The sequence below is a fragment of the Fusarium redolens genome (assembly GCF_020744475.1).
Source record: "Fusarium redolens strain MPI-CAGE-AT-0023 chromosome Unknown BKA55scaffold_4, whole genome shotgun sequence".
NCBI classification, from domain to species: Eukaryota; Fungi; Ascomycota; class Sordariomycetes; order Hypocreales; family Nectriaceae; genus Fusarium; species Fusarium redolens.
In genome coordinates, this window is record NW_025763667.1 from 2078195 (window position 1) to 2094106 (window position 15912).

The 15912-nt window shown below is 49.7% G+C and overlaps 7 protein-coding genes across 7 annotated transcripts; 4 read left to right on the forward strand and 3 right to left on the reverse strand.

Annotated features, from left to right (window-relative positions):
• Positions 1-586: 586 nt before the first annotated feature.
• BKA55DRAFT_503586 (uncharacterized protein) lies at positions 587-1792 on the forward strand (the record flags this gene model as incomplete). The annotated part of the gene is made up of 3 exons (XM_046187022.1): positions 587-780; positions 893-1489; positions 1540-1792. The coding sequence occupies 3 exons, from the start codon at positions 587-589 to the stop codon at positions 1790-1792; spliced, it is 1044 nt and encodes a 347-aa protein (XP_046053230.1).
• A 1422-nt stretch (positions 1793-3214) lies between these two features.
• BKA55DRAFT_536354 (uncharacterized protein) lies at positions 3215-5127 on the reverse strand (the record flags this gene model as incomplete). Its single annotated transcript, XM_046189817.1, has 2 exons — positions 3215-4809; positions 4860-5127. 2 exons carry the CDS (start codon positions 5125-5127, stop codon positions 3215-3217), a joined length of 1863 nt encoding a protein of 620 aa, XP_046053231.1.
• Positions 5128-5975: 848 nt separating this feature from the next.
• BKA55DRAFT_561071 (Nse1 non-SMC component of SMC5-6 complex-domain-containing protein) lies at positions 5976-7221 on the forward strand. Its single transcript, XM_046192138.1, has one exon. The coding sequence runs from the start codon at positions 6124-6126 to the stop codon at positions 7117-7119; it is 996 nt and encodes a 331-aa protein (XP_046053232.1). The 5' UTR covers positions 5976-6123; the 3' UTR covers positions 7120-7221.
• Positions 7222-7790: 569 nt separating this feature from the next.
• Positions 7791-9138, forward strand: BKA55DRAFT_591502 (uncharacterized protein; the record flags this gene model as incomplete). Its single annotated transcript, XM_046195257.1, has 2 exons — positions 7791-8784; positions 8867-9138. The coding sequence occupies 2 exons, from the start codon at positions 7791-7793 to the stop codon at positions 9136-9138; spliced, it is 1266 nt and encodes a 421-aa protein (XP_046053233.1).
• A 275-nt stretch (positions 9139-9413) lies between these two features.
• BKA55DRAFT_536357 (uncharacterized protein) lies at positions 9414-11116 on the reverse strand (the record flags this gene model as incomplete). Its single annotated transcript, XM_046189818.1, has 2 exons — positions 9414-10629; positions 10677-11116. The coding sequence occupies 2 exons, from the start codon at positions 11114-11116 to the stop codon at positions 9414-9416; spliced, it is 1656 nt and encodes a 551-aa protein (XP_046053234.1).
• Positions 11117-12419: 1303 nt separating this feature from the next.
• Positions 12420-13489, reverse strand: BKA55DRAFT_536358 (uncharacterized protein; the record flags this gene model as incomplete). The annotated part of the gene is made up of 4 exons (XM_046189819.1): positions 12420-12528; positions 12622-12817; positions 12859-13128; positions 13210-13489. The coding sequence occupies 4 exons, from the start codon at positions 13487-13489 to the stop codon at positions 12420-12422; spliced, it is 855 nt and encodes a 284-aa protein (XP_046053235.1).
• Positions 13490-13673: 184 nt separating this feature from the next.
• Positions 13674-15444, forward strand: BKA55DRAFT_504620 (uncharacterized protein; the record flags this gene model as incomplete). Its single annotated transcript, XM_046187107.1, has 3 exons — positions 13674-13981; positions 14033-14568; positions 14621-15444. The coding sequence occupies 3 exons, from the start codon at positions 13674-13676 to the stop codon at positions 15442-15444; spliced, it is 1668 nt and encodes a 555-aa protein (XP_046053236.1).
• Between the last annotated feature and the right edge of the window lie 468 nt (positions 15445-15912).

The following is a 15912-nucleotide window of genomic DNA, read 5'->3' on the forward strand; positions in this document are numbered from 1 at the left end:
GTAGCGCCATCCACGAGGTCCCGTCCAAGTTAGCAACCGCCAGACTAAGTATAGTTCGCCCGCCCTCGCCCATCATCCTTCGACCAACTTTCTACTCTACTCTACTCAGTCCTCTCTCTCTCTCCCTCCTCCCTCCTTCTCTTCTCATAAAGTCAACAATTTCGATCCAGCCATTCCCGTATCGTATCGCCTTGTTCATCGTCGCAGATCCACTGCGTCATGAGAGGCTTATAAACTCTTAACCTTCACTCAGCTCGACACACGGATTGGACTATCCTGACTAATTAGCTCGACGTCTCTTTAACGGGACCGTCGCTATCTATCGGACGATACATCATCGTCGCTTGAGCGCCACTACTTTCGGTCCCGCCGATTGCATAAACACCATCGCCTCTACTGGACTCTTTCACGACACATAGCAAACCCTGTTACCCAATTTTTACTCATCGTATTCGCCTCTTGCATGTAGAAAACTGTATAGAGGGACGATAAATTATCTCATATCAAATCTCACTCGAAACGGTTTCAGTCACTTAAAGCAGCAACCACTAAAGAATTTCAAATCTGTTACAACAGACTATCCAACATGAGTTCTCCCTCCCAGGCCGGGCCCTCGTCCCGTAGAGAGGAGAAGAAAGAGAAGGGATTCAGCAAGCTTCTTACTCGCACCAAGACTTTCCTCAAGCGAGAGGGCTCCTCATCTGCTTCTAAGCGTCAGTCGACTCTCTCGACAACCAAGCCTACCGCTCCAGCCAAGTCGGAGGAGACTCCCCAGACGAGGTACGATTTGCTCTGGTAACTTTTCCTCGGACGAAACGTCTCGACGGATTGTTGCTATTCCTGAATTTGACTGGACTAGTCCATGTACATGCAGTAACTAACAAGCCTGCAGTCAACCCCCTGCTCCTGAGAACAAGAAATTGGAAGCCAAGGCTAAATATGAAGGCTTGGAGGGCGTCTCCAAACTCACCAGGAGCCAATTGATCGAAGAGCGTGCTAAGAAGCTCGGTGAGCGCTATGGACTTGATATCAACGTTTCCGAACTTCAGACCAGATCACCCGACGACACCGTTCTCCGCATTGACAAGCCGATCCGTATGCGTGTACGACGAACGTGCCACAAGTGCAACTCCACCTTTTCTTCTGCCAAGGAGTGCCCCAACTGCCAGCATGCTCGTTGCACCAAGTGCACCCGTTACCCTCCCAAACGAAGCGAAGCCGAGATCATTGCCAGCCGTGAGCGACGTGCCGCCATCATCAAAGCCAACAAGGAGAACGCCCCTATCATTCCCGACTACTCTTACGCCTTTGACGAGAAGAAGATCGTCCTTACTCGACCTAGCAAGACAGGTGGTCAGGACTTGGTTCACAAGAAGCCTCGTCAACGTGTGCGAAGGACCTGTCACGAATGCTCGACTCTGTTTATCTCTAGTAATAAGACTTGTGAGAAATGCGGCCACGTCCGCTGCACTGACTGTCCTCGAGATCCGTACGTTCACCTAGCTGTACCTATCAAAGTCTTTGCTAACCAGATAACAGCCCCAAGAAGGACAAATATCCATACGGTTATCCTGGAGATGAATTCGGTCCTAATAGTGTGCCACACTATGAGTGCAAGGAGTGCAAGACAATATTCCCGACTGGTGCCGAAAATGGAACCAAATGCACAAAATGTGGTTCGGAGAAAACAGACGAGTCGCCCCGTGTCAAACCCCGCAAAGTCGAACCTGAACCAGACCCGGAGATATTGAAGAGGTTACAGGAGCGACTTGAGAATCTAAAAGTGGCATAACTTGCATAAACTATTAGATTCCCTTGAACTCGGGAGTCGGGGACGAAGAGAGGATGCTATTTCATTTTTATCGTTTTACACAAACACACACGACGACGACATTCGAGCTGCGAGAGCGAGGGGACGATGGGCGGAGGGTTTCTCAACCATCTCATATTGATGAGTCGAAAATTTGATGACCTTCGATCCCCATCCGCGGTTCATTTTCCTTCTACTTGGCCACACGTTGCACGGTTCATCCACCCTGGACTACGGGTACATTCGACACGAAGCCTATTTGTTTTTCACGAGATAGGGATGGCAATCCATATTAGCCAGCGCATACAACATCACGTTCTGGATCATTCCATTCAAGCGCACCTCCATGATTTTGCATTACCAGCCATCAGTCATTTACACGCATTTACGAACAGAGGAGTTATGATTCAGGGGAGCAAGGTGATGTAGAGGGGATAGGAGGAGATGTGGGTAGAATTGCCGAGAGCTGTTGAAAGGGGGGTGATTTGTGTCTTGACAACAAAATTCGCATGTACCTTGCGGGCCGTGACCTTTTGGAGGATGGATACCACAACGAGTGTGCCACACATTGTCAATTTATTGGCGAAAGCGAAGAAGCGGTGTTTTTTTTCCCATTCTCTCATGGTAAACACAATTCTGTTGGCGAGCGATACCTACGCCTTGCATCAATGAGAAAGACGTCAATCCTTCATAACACCAATACTATTTGACGAACACAAGTGATTTCAATTCCATGTAATCCATTCACTCCCACTCGTTCTGAATATGATTCATCACTTGGTCGAGGACTAATGAGGATGTGGCATCATATCCATGCCATTTATCCTCTCCTAGTTCGTCTAAGAACCCCAGCAATGCAGTAAACACGTGAGTCTTGCCCCAATATCGCCATCATACATACATACCTGATGTACCTACCCCCGCAGTGTTCGTGATTCATCCAACCCATCTTCCTCTATGCAGATGTTGTGATACTTGCAGTATACGTAAGTGGTACTTGTGTTGGGCAATATGCAAGAGTTGTGCCATGGTCTGGTGCTTTCTGTGTAGCGGTGTGTGTCGCACAGGCGCAGCAGATGCTGCATAGTGGCGCTGATACCGTAAGGAGAAACAGGTGCGTTCGGCTCATCGGGAGGACAAGAAAGCGAGAGTGAGGCGTATGGGTGTTCTGGGAGAGCCAGAGACAGGGGATAATGGGGGGGGTTTCTTCCAGGGACTGTCGTGAGTAGTGATTCTAGAATATGTCTGAGATATTACTGGAAGGGTTATGATGGTTCTGGTATCCATGTATGCCTCTATTAAATGATCAATATACTATCTAAAAACTTCACGATTACTCCTTGTTATCCACTCCCTCGGCACATGTGATTCCATGCCGTATGGACAGAGTATCCCCAACATCCCTCACTCCAGAGGCTGGTCTCCTTCCTTAATGAACGGCTCAAGACCAATCCTAGCTGTATGGGTCACCGAAGCACCAAGGGTATCAAGCCGGTTGATTTTTCGACCAAGATACCTCCCTACACCATCCATTCGGTTATTGAGATGGGCATGCTGTTCATCCACTCTACGTTGAGCAATGGACTTTTGGAATTCGGTCGGGTTGAGGATGGGCATGAGACGGTGCGTTGGGTAAAATCGACCTCTAATCGACTGTTCCTTGAACACGACGTTCTCTTTGATCAGTGCGTAGCGCCAGCGCTGTGCCCCGACCGAATGGCGCCACTGGCTTTCACTTCGTAACGCAATGGGAAGGTGTTCATCCCGGACAATGTTTGGCTGGTCTTCAGACACGAGCTGGTAGATATGGCCGACGAAAAAGACGGCGCCAGGGAATTCCGAGGTGGTGAAGATGCGTCGGAGGCCCAGAACGCAAGTCTCGGCCGGGACGTTCAAGTCAGCTGGGATTGATCTGAGCCGCATTGCGTCGCCAATCTCGATGCGTTCAGCTCCAAAAAAGCAACCCCAGTACGCAACTCTCTTAAAATTCGGTTCTTCGGAGATTTTGGACCATAGGGAGTACGAATAGTCAATCTTCACAGCTGCCATCTTAGAAGCGTCGAGTGCAATCACCTCTCGGCTATTCCCGTCCGCAGTACTTTGGAAGAGAGCCTCCCATGAAACACCATCATATTCCTTGTCCTTCAATTCGGGGAGGTTGACAGGTGGTACGGTGAAGGCATAGAAGGGTCGCATATGCGCATCTGTTTTTGTCACATTGTTTTGTTGAACGATGCCATGGCCGATTGGCATAACCTCATGTTGACCGGCACTGGATGAAGCAATGACTCCAAGGCGCCATGCATTGCCGTTCAGATACCAGACCAGCTCTCCTGACCTGAACAGCACAGGTGATTTCAGTGACCACTGAACCGGCGGGGGCTGTGCTTGAGTAAGAGGTGGAGCTTCTTGTTGAATCTGCTGCTGTGCTTGAGGCTGGGATTGTTGAATATGCGGTGGCTGCTGCTGCTGCTGAAGTGGTGGTTGATTTTGGGGTTGAGACTGAGGCTGGGGTTGGATTGCCTGCTCCTGTGGTCGGATCTGGGGTGGGTGATGAATATGCTGTTGTATGGGAGTTGTAGTTACAGGGACCGGTGTCGGTGCTGGTGAATTTTGTGCTGTGGTAGCCGGCGTAGACTGTGTAGACGGCGGACGTGGTGCAACTTGGTTCGGCTTCTGAGGTGCCTGCCCAGGCATCGGGGGGAGGGGAACAGGCGTGACCTTGGGCGGGATCTTATCGGCTTTGATAGGTTCATGTGTGATGATCAACGCGTCGTCAGCACCGATGCCCCCTTTGATTGAGTTGAAACCGTTGCAGTGCGCACAGCAACAGTCTCGGTAGTCCATCGATGTTGAGAGCAACCATATCAGGTGCACAGCAAATTCCTGCGGGCTCTTAAAAAGCTTCACCTTGATAGGATACCCCGAAACCCAAAGATGCTTAGACTTCTCGTATAGCCAGTAACCTCGTGGGAAGTTCACTAGCCACGGATTCCCCTCTTCACATGGTTAGATATCTGAGAGGGAGCAGGCAGAGGAGCCAACTTACCATCAGGGTTCGGACATAGCTCTTGCTTCAGCAGGATCCCGAGTTTGACTTTCCACTCTGTGAATCTTGGATCGTCTTCGGCTAATCGAATCATCTGAGGTTTAGTCCTTGGTGTTTTCTCAGCCGCAGACGCATCCTTTGTCTTCTTAGTGGTAGTCGTGGCGGTTGGTGCTGTGACTGGCCAGTAACCAGGTCCAGTATCTGAGCCATCGCTTCTTGCCACCCGTACGACATCGAATTCTTTCAGTTCCGTGGGATTCATTGCCATTCTTGGATCAAGAGCCTATTTGCGTTTGACGCTTGCTCGATGCCTTGCAGGTTGAGGGCCCTCCTCCAGGAAACTATGAGGGCGTAAAAATTTTGTTTCTATCCTTTGGCAAGCGAGGGATGGCTCTAGGGCCTGATGAATTTGAAGTATTTGTCGAATTCGCGTGTTGTTGAAAAGTCGATCATTTATGATCGTGCGCTTTGATGAACTGCTCAACACGAAGAGTAGCTGTTGGAGTAACAATGACCTGGACACGCAATCTTTCATCCGCTTAGCTGAGTGTTACTAACAACTTGTATGTTCTGGGAAAATGCGTCCCGATCTTCGCGCTCTGTGCCTTGATCGTGAAGGGGGTTGCCGTAACTTACCTGAAGCCCAAAGCTCTCAAGTGTTCTTTCAATTGGTAGACGAGCTGAGTCAGCAGAATGGCTGGGCCACCCTACACTAAACAAAGGAATATTGGTTGACAGTGAAGTCAGTAAGGTACCTAGAGATTTCTGCTAGAATTCGGTATGGAAGAGCATGCTGTTTCTTTCTATTGGTAAAAGGTTTTACTGTTCTTCTGTGCATTCTGGCCGTATTCTAACGTGCTAATGTACAATCAATGTATAATGTCAATCGAACTTCATAGTCAACATTCACGGGTTATTAATTTGATCTGATGAAACCTTCTCATCTATACAAGAAGTAACAAAGCATTCTCGAAACACAACGAAACAAAGAAAATCGAGTGGCACTGACAAGTGATATAAGAACAGCAAGCTGACTGACATGCCTGAATGAGCCACCACAGCCACAAATGCGTGGCTCGTGCACTCAATTGAACCGTTGAGATCCCTTAATTAACGCGTCAAACGAACGCGTCTTCTCTTCCCCTCCAAGAAAATCATTACTGAGCTTTCAATCCAAGTATTCACACCTCATCAAGTTTGAGAACAAAATATAAATCTACAGCGCTTGGCCTCGGGCGCGAATACCATCAAGTCCAAACAAATTATGAATAACCATGAATTCAACCACGGGGATAGGGCCTTTCTACAGGCTATTCTAGCTCGAGGAACGATTACTTTCGAAGAGGCCCGTCCTATCCTTGCTGCGATATTCAATGCCGGCCGTAGGCACAACGAGGATGAGGACGGAGATGAAATACGAACAGATCAAATCACTGAAGAACACTTTCAAGAGGCCATTGACAAAGCTTCTGAAGCAGCCTCACTTTTTGACTACGAAATCCGAAGTACTTTTCACCAAATTACCAAGAGACGAATATGGGCTTTGGTCAACACCACATCCGATCCGCAGACGCAACTCGCTACAACATACAGCCACGAAGAAATCTCGTTCATCAAACGTGTTCTAGACGCCATGTTTGAAAAGTTCAATACCCCGCGTATGGAAGTCATGGCTATCACCGAGATGCAGGCCATCAAACTGGCACGGCCAAACCGACGAGAAAGCCAGATCGATGTGGAAACTCAGACGCAAACAACTGCAGACAAAGGACTGAAGCATAGTGAAGTGGAAGCTGTACTCGCAAATTTGGTCGAGGGAGGCTGGTTCGAGAAGAGTAACGAGGGGTTCTATACATTGTCACCCCGAGCATTGTTGGAGTTACGACCCTGGCTAGTCGAAACCTACAACGACCCGGATCTTGAGCCACGCGATTGGCAGCGCATCAAGTTTTGCGAAGCATGCAAGGACCCAGTTACGATTGGACTGAGATGTGCAGAGGTGGATTGCAACTTCCGGCTCCACGAGGTGTGTGACGAGGCTTTCTGGCGAACTAGGCGCGACAGCAAATGCCCAAGATGCTCTACCGAGTGGTCAAGTCATAAGTTCACAGGCGAGAGAGCGGTCACTTCGACGGATGCTTTCCAACGGGGACGGCGGAAGAACGGTAGCGGCTGGCAACGTAGCACACTCGCCGATGAGGTTATCCGTGATCAAGGAGGGGCAGATGAGGTAGAAGACGAGGACGTTGATGACGCCTGATCAAGGTGTATACGCTGTTCTACCTACTTGTATGTCTTTATCGTTAACCATAGAATTTCAAGATACCCAGGGTCAATCAACATGAATTGGCATTACTTAGTCATTACTTATGCTGCCTACCTGTGCCAGCTGAAGTCGAATTAAGTCCCGATCTCCACCCACCCACGTTTTGGAAGCGATTTGACCAATAATTTTCGGATTCGTATCATGCTACGGCAGTTGATTGTCGATCATCAAATCACGTAGCCGTAAACATATTTACGTGGGGGAGCTTAGGCTCTCCTCAGGGAGCAAGAAAACTTCTGACCTTATATTAAAGTACCAAAAAAGACTAGCCTAAAGGTCCACTAAATTTATACTAAATTTACCGTAGTCTTTTTGTCACTTAGGATAGAAGTCAAAAGTTTTCTTGCCTCCCCTAGGCTCTGACTCTGGGCTGCCGTCATGACATCACATGTGATGTGGCTGTGTGCTCTCGATTCGCGTAGATCGTTCGTCACCCAAGACAAGACAAAGGCGAATTTCCAAGCGCGCGCCAACACCAAATCGCCATCCCTCTTTTTCCTTTGAGCTGGGCGGCCTCTTGTTCCAGACTAAGGTAGTTAAATAGCTAAATCCCCATCTGCCGGATCTCCGAACCAGGCACCCCATACATATAACAAAACTCCAAAATGTTGGAATACTTGACATACAAAAAGATCAAGAAGAACAGAGCGGAGAAAGCGGCTGCTGCTGAGGAGACTGCGAAGAAGACCGAAGCTGGATCTTCGGTAGACCCATCCTACGGACATGTACCGGATTTCAGCAACGACGCATCTCGTGCATCAGGTCATCAACACAGGCGGCGAAGCACGCAGCACAGCCTCAGCTCCAATACTCCTCCTCTGAGCCCAGTCCTCGACCGCGATGATGAGGCCTGGCTGCAAAGTATCCTGGAAGACGATGGTCCAGCTCCGCCTCTGCCCCCACGCATCAATACCCCTCAGATCGACCTCTCGTCTGCATCTGAGAGTGAGATAGAGGCGGTCAAGGCTCTGCAAGAACCTAAGAGTAAAAAGGACAAGAAGAGAGAAAAGAAAGACAAAGAGAAAGAGAAGCACGACAAACAGCCAAACCGTCTAACGGCTTTGTTCACGAGACACAAGAAACCACAGGATGGTCTTAAGCCTGAAGATAACGTCGCCCCACCAGAAGCTGAGCGTGAGGAGCAGGATCTCGGTAACGTTCTCGACCGCCTGAACCTCCAAGCAAAGAACAACAAGATCGTTTCTCTCTCCAACGAGTCATCCGAGCTCCTGTCTCGTTTTACTCAAGTATTCAAAGATCTTGCCAATGGAGTGCCAACAGCCTACGGCGATCTCGCAAGCCTAGTTGAAGATCGCGATGGTGCCATCAATCGCGGTTTCGAAAAATTGCCTTCATCTCTCAAGAAGCTTGTTACTCAACTTCCAGATAAGCTGACGTCCTCCCTGGCGCCTGAGCTTTTGGCAGCTGCAGCAGAAAGTCAGGGTCTTAAGGCAAATACGGAAAAGGGCGTTAAGGATGCCGCTATTGACCTCCTCAAGCCCTCCAATTTGACCGATCTGGTCACGAAGCCAGGGGCTGTCGTTGGTATGCTCAAGGCTATCGTTAACGCATTGAAGGTGCGGTGGCCTGCATTTATCGGTACAAATGTTATTTGGAGCGTTGCTCTATTCTGCAAGTCATGATGCGCAAACTGTTTCATACATTTGCTAACCCTGAACAGTATTGATGTTTGTACTTTGGTATTGCCATAAGAGAGGCCGCGAAGTGCGACTGGAGCGTGAGAAATCTCTAGCTGAGACACCCGTTGATGGCAGCGATCGCATCGAAGAGCTTCCAGATGACCCTCTTCTTCCCGGGCCAGAAGCAGCGGCGGCGGGTCGCAATACCGACAGGGCAATACTCGGAGATCCTGTTTCTCCTTTGTCTGAGCCATCCCCGATTCCTGCTGTAGTCGAGCCAGTCTCACCAGAGGAACCGGTTCGTCGTCGCTGAGACAGTGCCTGGATAGGAATTCTGTTTGCAAGCAGGTTGGTATAGGTAACGAGCAGGATTTACGACATGGTTTATGACGAAATGAGAATGGGGCCTCGGGGCAGTGCGATACCAGCTTTTACTAGTGATGAACATGATACGAATAATAAACTTGATTTCTGCATTTCCACAGTGGGTATCTTTTATAGGTTGAAAGGCATATCTGTTCTGGAGGGTTTCGTAATTCGGCTTTCCAGTGCCATCCGGACACAACGAGACAACAAATATTGTGATGCTTAATCGTCTTGAACCACTTCTTTGATCTCTTCTCGCCCAGGGGCCATGGCGACGGCCTCACTCTTATCGCTCACACCTTGGCGATCTGTCGCCCCACCTCCATCTTGCGACCAAAAGTCCACCTCATCAATAATGTCATAGACAATATCCTCTGCAATTTGGTCACAATAACGCTCGCTCAAAGCGTGCACCTTGTTCAAGAGAGCGTTGCCTGACCGGACCTCATCGGGACCATCTTCGGTGGTCTCGGCTGGAGGAGGATACCAAAATTCGGGGCCGAAATTGACTTCCACAGCGCCTCCACGGAAGACACTTACGGCAGGGTAATATCCGAGCATGCCGTCGTCGAGGCCTTCGCGAGCGCCAACTTGGGCTTGAGGACGCGAAGCTGGTGGAAGGAAGCCGAGGAGGTTCTTGAACGGAGTTCCCATTAAAACACCATTCTTGTATATGCGGATGCAAGAATTGGGAAGCGTGCGGAGACTTGGAAGGGGGTGATTAGGACCGGGTTCTTCTGAAGAGCCACCGCCCGCCCCCGTCGGGTTCATAAGATCTTCCAGTTCTTTGGCGGGGAAGTACTCGATCTTCTCGAAATAAGTATGAGCTTTGAAGCGTATGGGAACGCGATCGCGGACAATGTTATGGCCTTCAGCGGTGGGCGCAGGACCCTCATCGGTTTGATCAACAACTGGATTGTACTGTCCAGACATGATCTTGCGGTGCAGATGTTCTGATGGAAGCTGAATCTCGAGGCCGATGACATCTCCCTCTCGAATGCCTTCTCCGGCAGGAAAGAATTGCTTAGGTCGAGACATATGCACCTTTTCTCCCGCAACATCACGGAGGCCATAACTGTAAGCATCAAACCCCACAGGCGCATCAAGCGATGCTTCTCGTCTCGCCCAGCCCACGCGCACATGCTTTCCTCCTTCCGGTTTGGTCTCTCCATCTTTTGGTGGCCGAACCCCTTGTGTAATTTTGCACTCCCAGTACCATCTGCCCTCCCTCACAGCCACGTTTGCCCGTGCCATGCGAAATCCTTTGTCGGTTGTGACTTGACGAGCCGACTTATCAAAATAAACATGCCCCGCTGAGTCCTCGAAGCTCATGTGGGGGCCATATGGCTCTGGTTCTGTGCTTCGGTAGTAGATCATGGACGGGAAGAGAGGATCGGCGATGCAGTGAGTATACCGGAAGTTCTTCTTGTTAGAAACACTTTGACAGTTAGCATGAATGTATTTTTGGGTATGGTCTTGGCTTACTGATCCGATGTCTCAAAGAATTCTACCGTTTGGCCACTTGGAACCGTAACCTTGTGATGCGCCGTCATGACAGGACCTCGAGGAGGGTCAAAGCCGGACAATTTAGGCAGCGCCAACTTGTATCGTAATGGGCTCGACTCGCTCTGTTTCTTCTGTGGCTTCGATTTTGGTTTTGGATCAGGTGTCGCACGAGCACTATCGCTTCCTTTGGCCTCGCGTTTCTTGAGCGTTTCCTTCTTTGTTCGCGCAGACTTGGATCTAGCATTTTGAGCAGCATCTTCGGGTGCCAAAGAGTCGGAGGGCTTGACTTCAGGATTCAATGGTGAGGGGACGACAGGACTGTGACGACCTTCTTCAAGGGCGCGTTTTTGCGGAACCGAGGACAAAGGGAGAGTGGGAGTTGGTTCTCTCTTGGGGGAACTCCCGAGCTCGGAAGTCATGATGAGGGGGAACGACTTAGACGTTCGCGATATTGCATGCAGTCAGTTAAAAGTACGGAATTGATGTTGAGTGACGCGACGCGACGTGATAACCAGACTATTAACGCCAATCTTTCTTAAGATGAAGCTACTGATCGATAACCCTGCGTTTGAGCATGAGCGAGATAAGATAAGATAAAAACGAGAATGCGAGTTCAAGCCTCGGCTGATAAGAATTGAATGGAAAGAACAAAAAAGAGGGCCCGATCTCGGCCTAGCGTGGACTGGATCTGAGTCGGTCAGGGCACCAGGACGGCGATCCCCTGCGCAAAAATCCGACCAGCGGCGCCAAGAAACAAAGAGGAATTTCTCCGTATTAGCTGAACCAATCAGAGAAGGCTTAATGTAATCCAACACATTTCAGGGGCTAAATGGCAAAGTTGACAGAGCCGCGGTGAGGAAGAGGGGTCTACTAGAACGTCCTAATTTAAGGGCCCTTTCTCTTGGTCCCTCCACTGTGACGACACGTTGGGAAGGGTCTTTTCTGCAAGTTTTCTGGCGTGACGAGATCTGGAGAGTTGAGAGTTCATGTTTGTGAGGCATAGATCTCTCACGTGAAAAATACGAACAGTACTCGGTATCAAATGATATCCATGCAGTCGGAAACGGCATCTTTGGTTCGAGAGCTAAGAAAGACACTAGAAACGAGATGAGAGTGTCTAGATCAAGTCGGTTGTTTTAACCCCAACCCACCAGCGGCCGTCGTTCCATGCTGGGGCCGACTCCCCGTGAAATCGCATCATGTGTCTGTTGAGTCTCGTCTTGCTTCTGGTTTGTTTTTGCCTTTGCACGTCACTCCCCTCTTGTCTGAGGACGAATTAGACTTGGCTGTCACTGAGGGGTACGAAAAGAAGAGAATAGAGAGAACAGAGTCAGCGAGTCTCTCTCTGCTGGGCCCCATTTTGACTCATGCAATGCAACGCCAGCCCGAGACCCGACAACCAGTCTCCAATCCACCATAACTAATACCAAACAATCTGAACGGTAGAAGGCAGAGCGAGGCAAGGCAAAGTAAAGCAACGCAAACAAGAAAGCACAAACCCAGATCCAATTCCAAGACTAAGCCCCAGCCCCATTGGATAGATTAGGCCTTGTCTGATCATCAATCGCTACGCAATCACCTTATTCTGCTCAACTTTCTCTGCCCTCTATTTCTCGTCTGACCTGCGCCTCAATCTCAAATCAGACGGAATTGTTCGTCCATCTGTTTTGTTGACTGTCATCTCTGAGTTCTCACCTTTGACCTCTACCCTTTCCCTTCACCCTAACCCCCGCCTTGTCCTCTCTTGGTTTCGGACACCCTTCCTTCTCCCGGGGTCACCGTCATTTCCTCCACCGCCATCTGCCGTCTCATTGCGTCGCTAGTTATCGATCTACGGTATCTCACGCGCGCGTGCACGCACACATACAGTACACAAACATACACCCTGGTCTTTGGTCTTTGCTCTGCTTGGTCACCAATTCACCTTCCACCGTCCCAGCCTGGTGGTGCCGCAAGACTTGGAGTCTGACGCCTAAACCCATTGACGAAGACCTCCCCTGTTATTCGCCAAGCACCACATTCAATTATACCTTGCCTAGGAACGAGACAAGGCGTGTTCCGTCCCGTCCTGTGCTGTCCTGCACTTCGCTTTGGGCCGCCTTTTGTTGTCTTACCAACATCTGTCATTGCGTAGTCACAGATTCATCACCCTTGCCCCTACTTTCCGCCTTTTTGGTTTGGTTGATAATCTTTGTTATCTCCTGTTCTTGGTTATTCCCTTCGTCTTCTTTACTACACACTCCAAACATCCTTGTCCTCTCCTCTCCTCCCCGCGGTTGTCGACTCCTCAACCTTCTTCTTTGGTCTTCTCGGCCTTGCAGTTGCGCCGGTCCCAAGTATCTGGTCGCTGTCGCGTCACTCTCTGACATCTGTCGTCTGACCAATACCTGGCTTCCCGTTCGATCGAACTCGATCCAACTTTCGATTGGTCCTGTTACTAGGTCAGCTGCCTACGCATCTACGTCTCTTGGTACCCTGGCGACTTGTTCAACTCGTCTGCCCACCAGCAAACTGGCAACTTGACGATACATATCGCTTGACTGCAGACTGGGCTTTGCACTAGGTACCTCCTCAGGATTCTGACTTTCACCTCGCATCGAGCCAAGAAAGTGATACCTTTGTTTGGTTCGCTTCGGTGCCTGCGAACTTGTAGTTACATAACCCGGCTCCGGCCTCTCTCCGGATTCGCCTCCTTCCTCGGCCGGTTCGAAACCACTTATCAATCCGCTGCAGCCGATTACGAGTCGTGTGAAGGACTTTCTCTCCCGTAACCAAATTTCAATCTTACTCATCTTCGACCTGTACGACAATCAAATCAACCTTACCGACCTTGATATCAACGCCGATGCACGCTATAGATTTCGGTTTGTAACTGACCCGTCGCATTCAAACCAAGACTATTGAAGTGCACCTATTTGATTCATCTGGACCATTGTCGCCTTGTTCTCCTCGATACTATCAGCCCTACCTACGGGCATGAGCCAAGAAACCCAATCAACGGCGCTGTATAGCCATCAGCGCGAGACGGGCTCGGTGCGAACTGCGCTGCCATCACGACCAATGTCCTCGAAACCAAGTGATACCTCGACTGTTTCTTCTCAGGAGCGGACTAGACTCCCTACCGTCCAGGATAACCGCGACCACCAACATAGACTAAGTGGGAGCCCATCTGGCTCCAAGACAAGTCCAGCTCCAGGAAACATGTTAAAGCAACAGAGTCCTGGGTCAGAGCATGGTTCAAAAACAAGTCCGCCACCCAGTGGAAGTCAAGGACAAGTTTGCAGGTGAGCTTAGCCTTGATTCTACAGTAATTACTCTGCTTATACCGATGATAGTAACTGTGGAACCACCCGAACCCCTTTGTGGAGGAGATCACCTCAAGGTGCTACGATTTGCAACGCCTGTGGTCTCTATCTGAAAGCCAGAAACGCCTCTCGTCCGACTAGTCTCAAGCGACCACCGAATGTTGTCCCTGCAGACCCCCCTCGAACAACTGCGCCGAAGCCCTCTGCAGCCACAGGCCCAAAACCTGCGTCAAATGCGACCTACGTATCTGCTGATCAAACTGGAGGGACTTGTCCTGGAGGTGGACGCTGTAATGGAACGGGTGGTGCAGAGGGCTGCAATGGATGTCCGGCCTATAACAACCGTGTTTCGAAAAGTGCCAACCTAGGTGGAACCCAGAAACGACAGAGTTGCCAAAGTCGGAGTGAAAGTACCAAACCAGAACCAGTGCCTCTGGATGTCAATGCCCTTCAAAATCAACAAAATTCGAATGCCACGGTTGTGATCGCATGCCAGAACTGTGGTACCACTATTACTCCTCTCTGGAGGCGTGATGAGAGCGGCCACACCATCTGCAACGCTTGTGGTAAGTATTGACCTGTTAGCGTTTATTAAACAGTAGTCGTTAACAGCCCTAGGCCTATATTATAAGCTACATGGTGTTCACCGGCCGATGACCATGAAGAAATCGACTATCAAAAGACGAAAACGAATTATCCCAGCTTCCCAGGATGAAGAGATGGAGGATGCAATAGAGTCAGCCGAAATACAGGGCCAGTATGAGTCGAATGCCGAGAAGGGGTCAATGAACGAGGACGGATCTGTCAACCTGGGTCTTCGTCGCCGTCCAGATCATCCACTCACGATCGAGCCTCAACCGGTTATCCGACCTACAAGTAGAACAATATCGCCATTACCTTCGACCTCGGATCTCGCTGCGTACCACCAGTCAAATAACCCACGCCAGTATACCGGATCCCTGAACGACGATAATCGACTGGCCCCCATGGCGTCTATGTCATCGAACAATGACAGGAAGACATCGCTATCCCCTGCCTCGTTTCTGTCGCCAACTCGAAAACGATCCTTCTCTACTACCGAAAGTGAAGCATTTGCCTCACAAGAAAATGGACAGGAGAGCTCGAAACGAATCTCCTCGATTAATATAAAATCGATACTGAATCCCTCGACGTCAGCCACCACTCCCCCCAATTTAGGAACAGGAAGCGACGACGGCGACTATTCCTTGCCTCCCATACGATCACCTGGCAGTACCATAGCATCAGCACCTAGTCCCAGCGCTTTTTCTAACAGAGATAACACACCAGGTGCTGGCCCGCGTGATTTCGACAGTGAGAGAATAAAGGCTGAGCGTCGAGCAGCCTTACAACGCGAAGCGGACAAGATGCGAGAAATGCTTGCCGCAAAAGAGAGAGAATTACAAGAACTTGGACATGATTAATGAGTAGGATCCACGACAAGACATCAACGATTTATGAGGTGCCTCTTGGTCAGCAAGGTGTCACTGGACGCGGAATTTGAGTGAATGGAAGGCGAGTTAGGAACCGGCGCATTTTGGATTTCACAGCACACACGGCTTTCTCGGATGGGTTTCAGCTCATGGAACTGGAGTTATTGCTGTCAAGGAGCATGGTGTTTGACATACGTGTCTGGTCTGCTTTCTTTCTTTTCTTCTAAAAGCTATTGGAAGGATTATACAGAACTACTCGCTGCAGCCAGCGATACCACTCTACCTCTCAAAAAGGACATTATTTAACGCTACGGAAAAAGCACATATAGACAGGATCAGGCTGTATGTATCGCAAGATAGTCTACACGAGCCAAAAAAGAGAATGCGGTGTCGCGTTGAGCGACTGTGAGTTGACAACTTGATCAAGTATCAGTTTTGAGCCTCCTTCCCGCTTCCTCT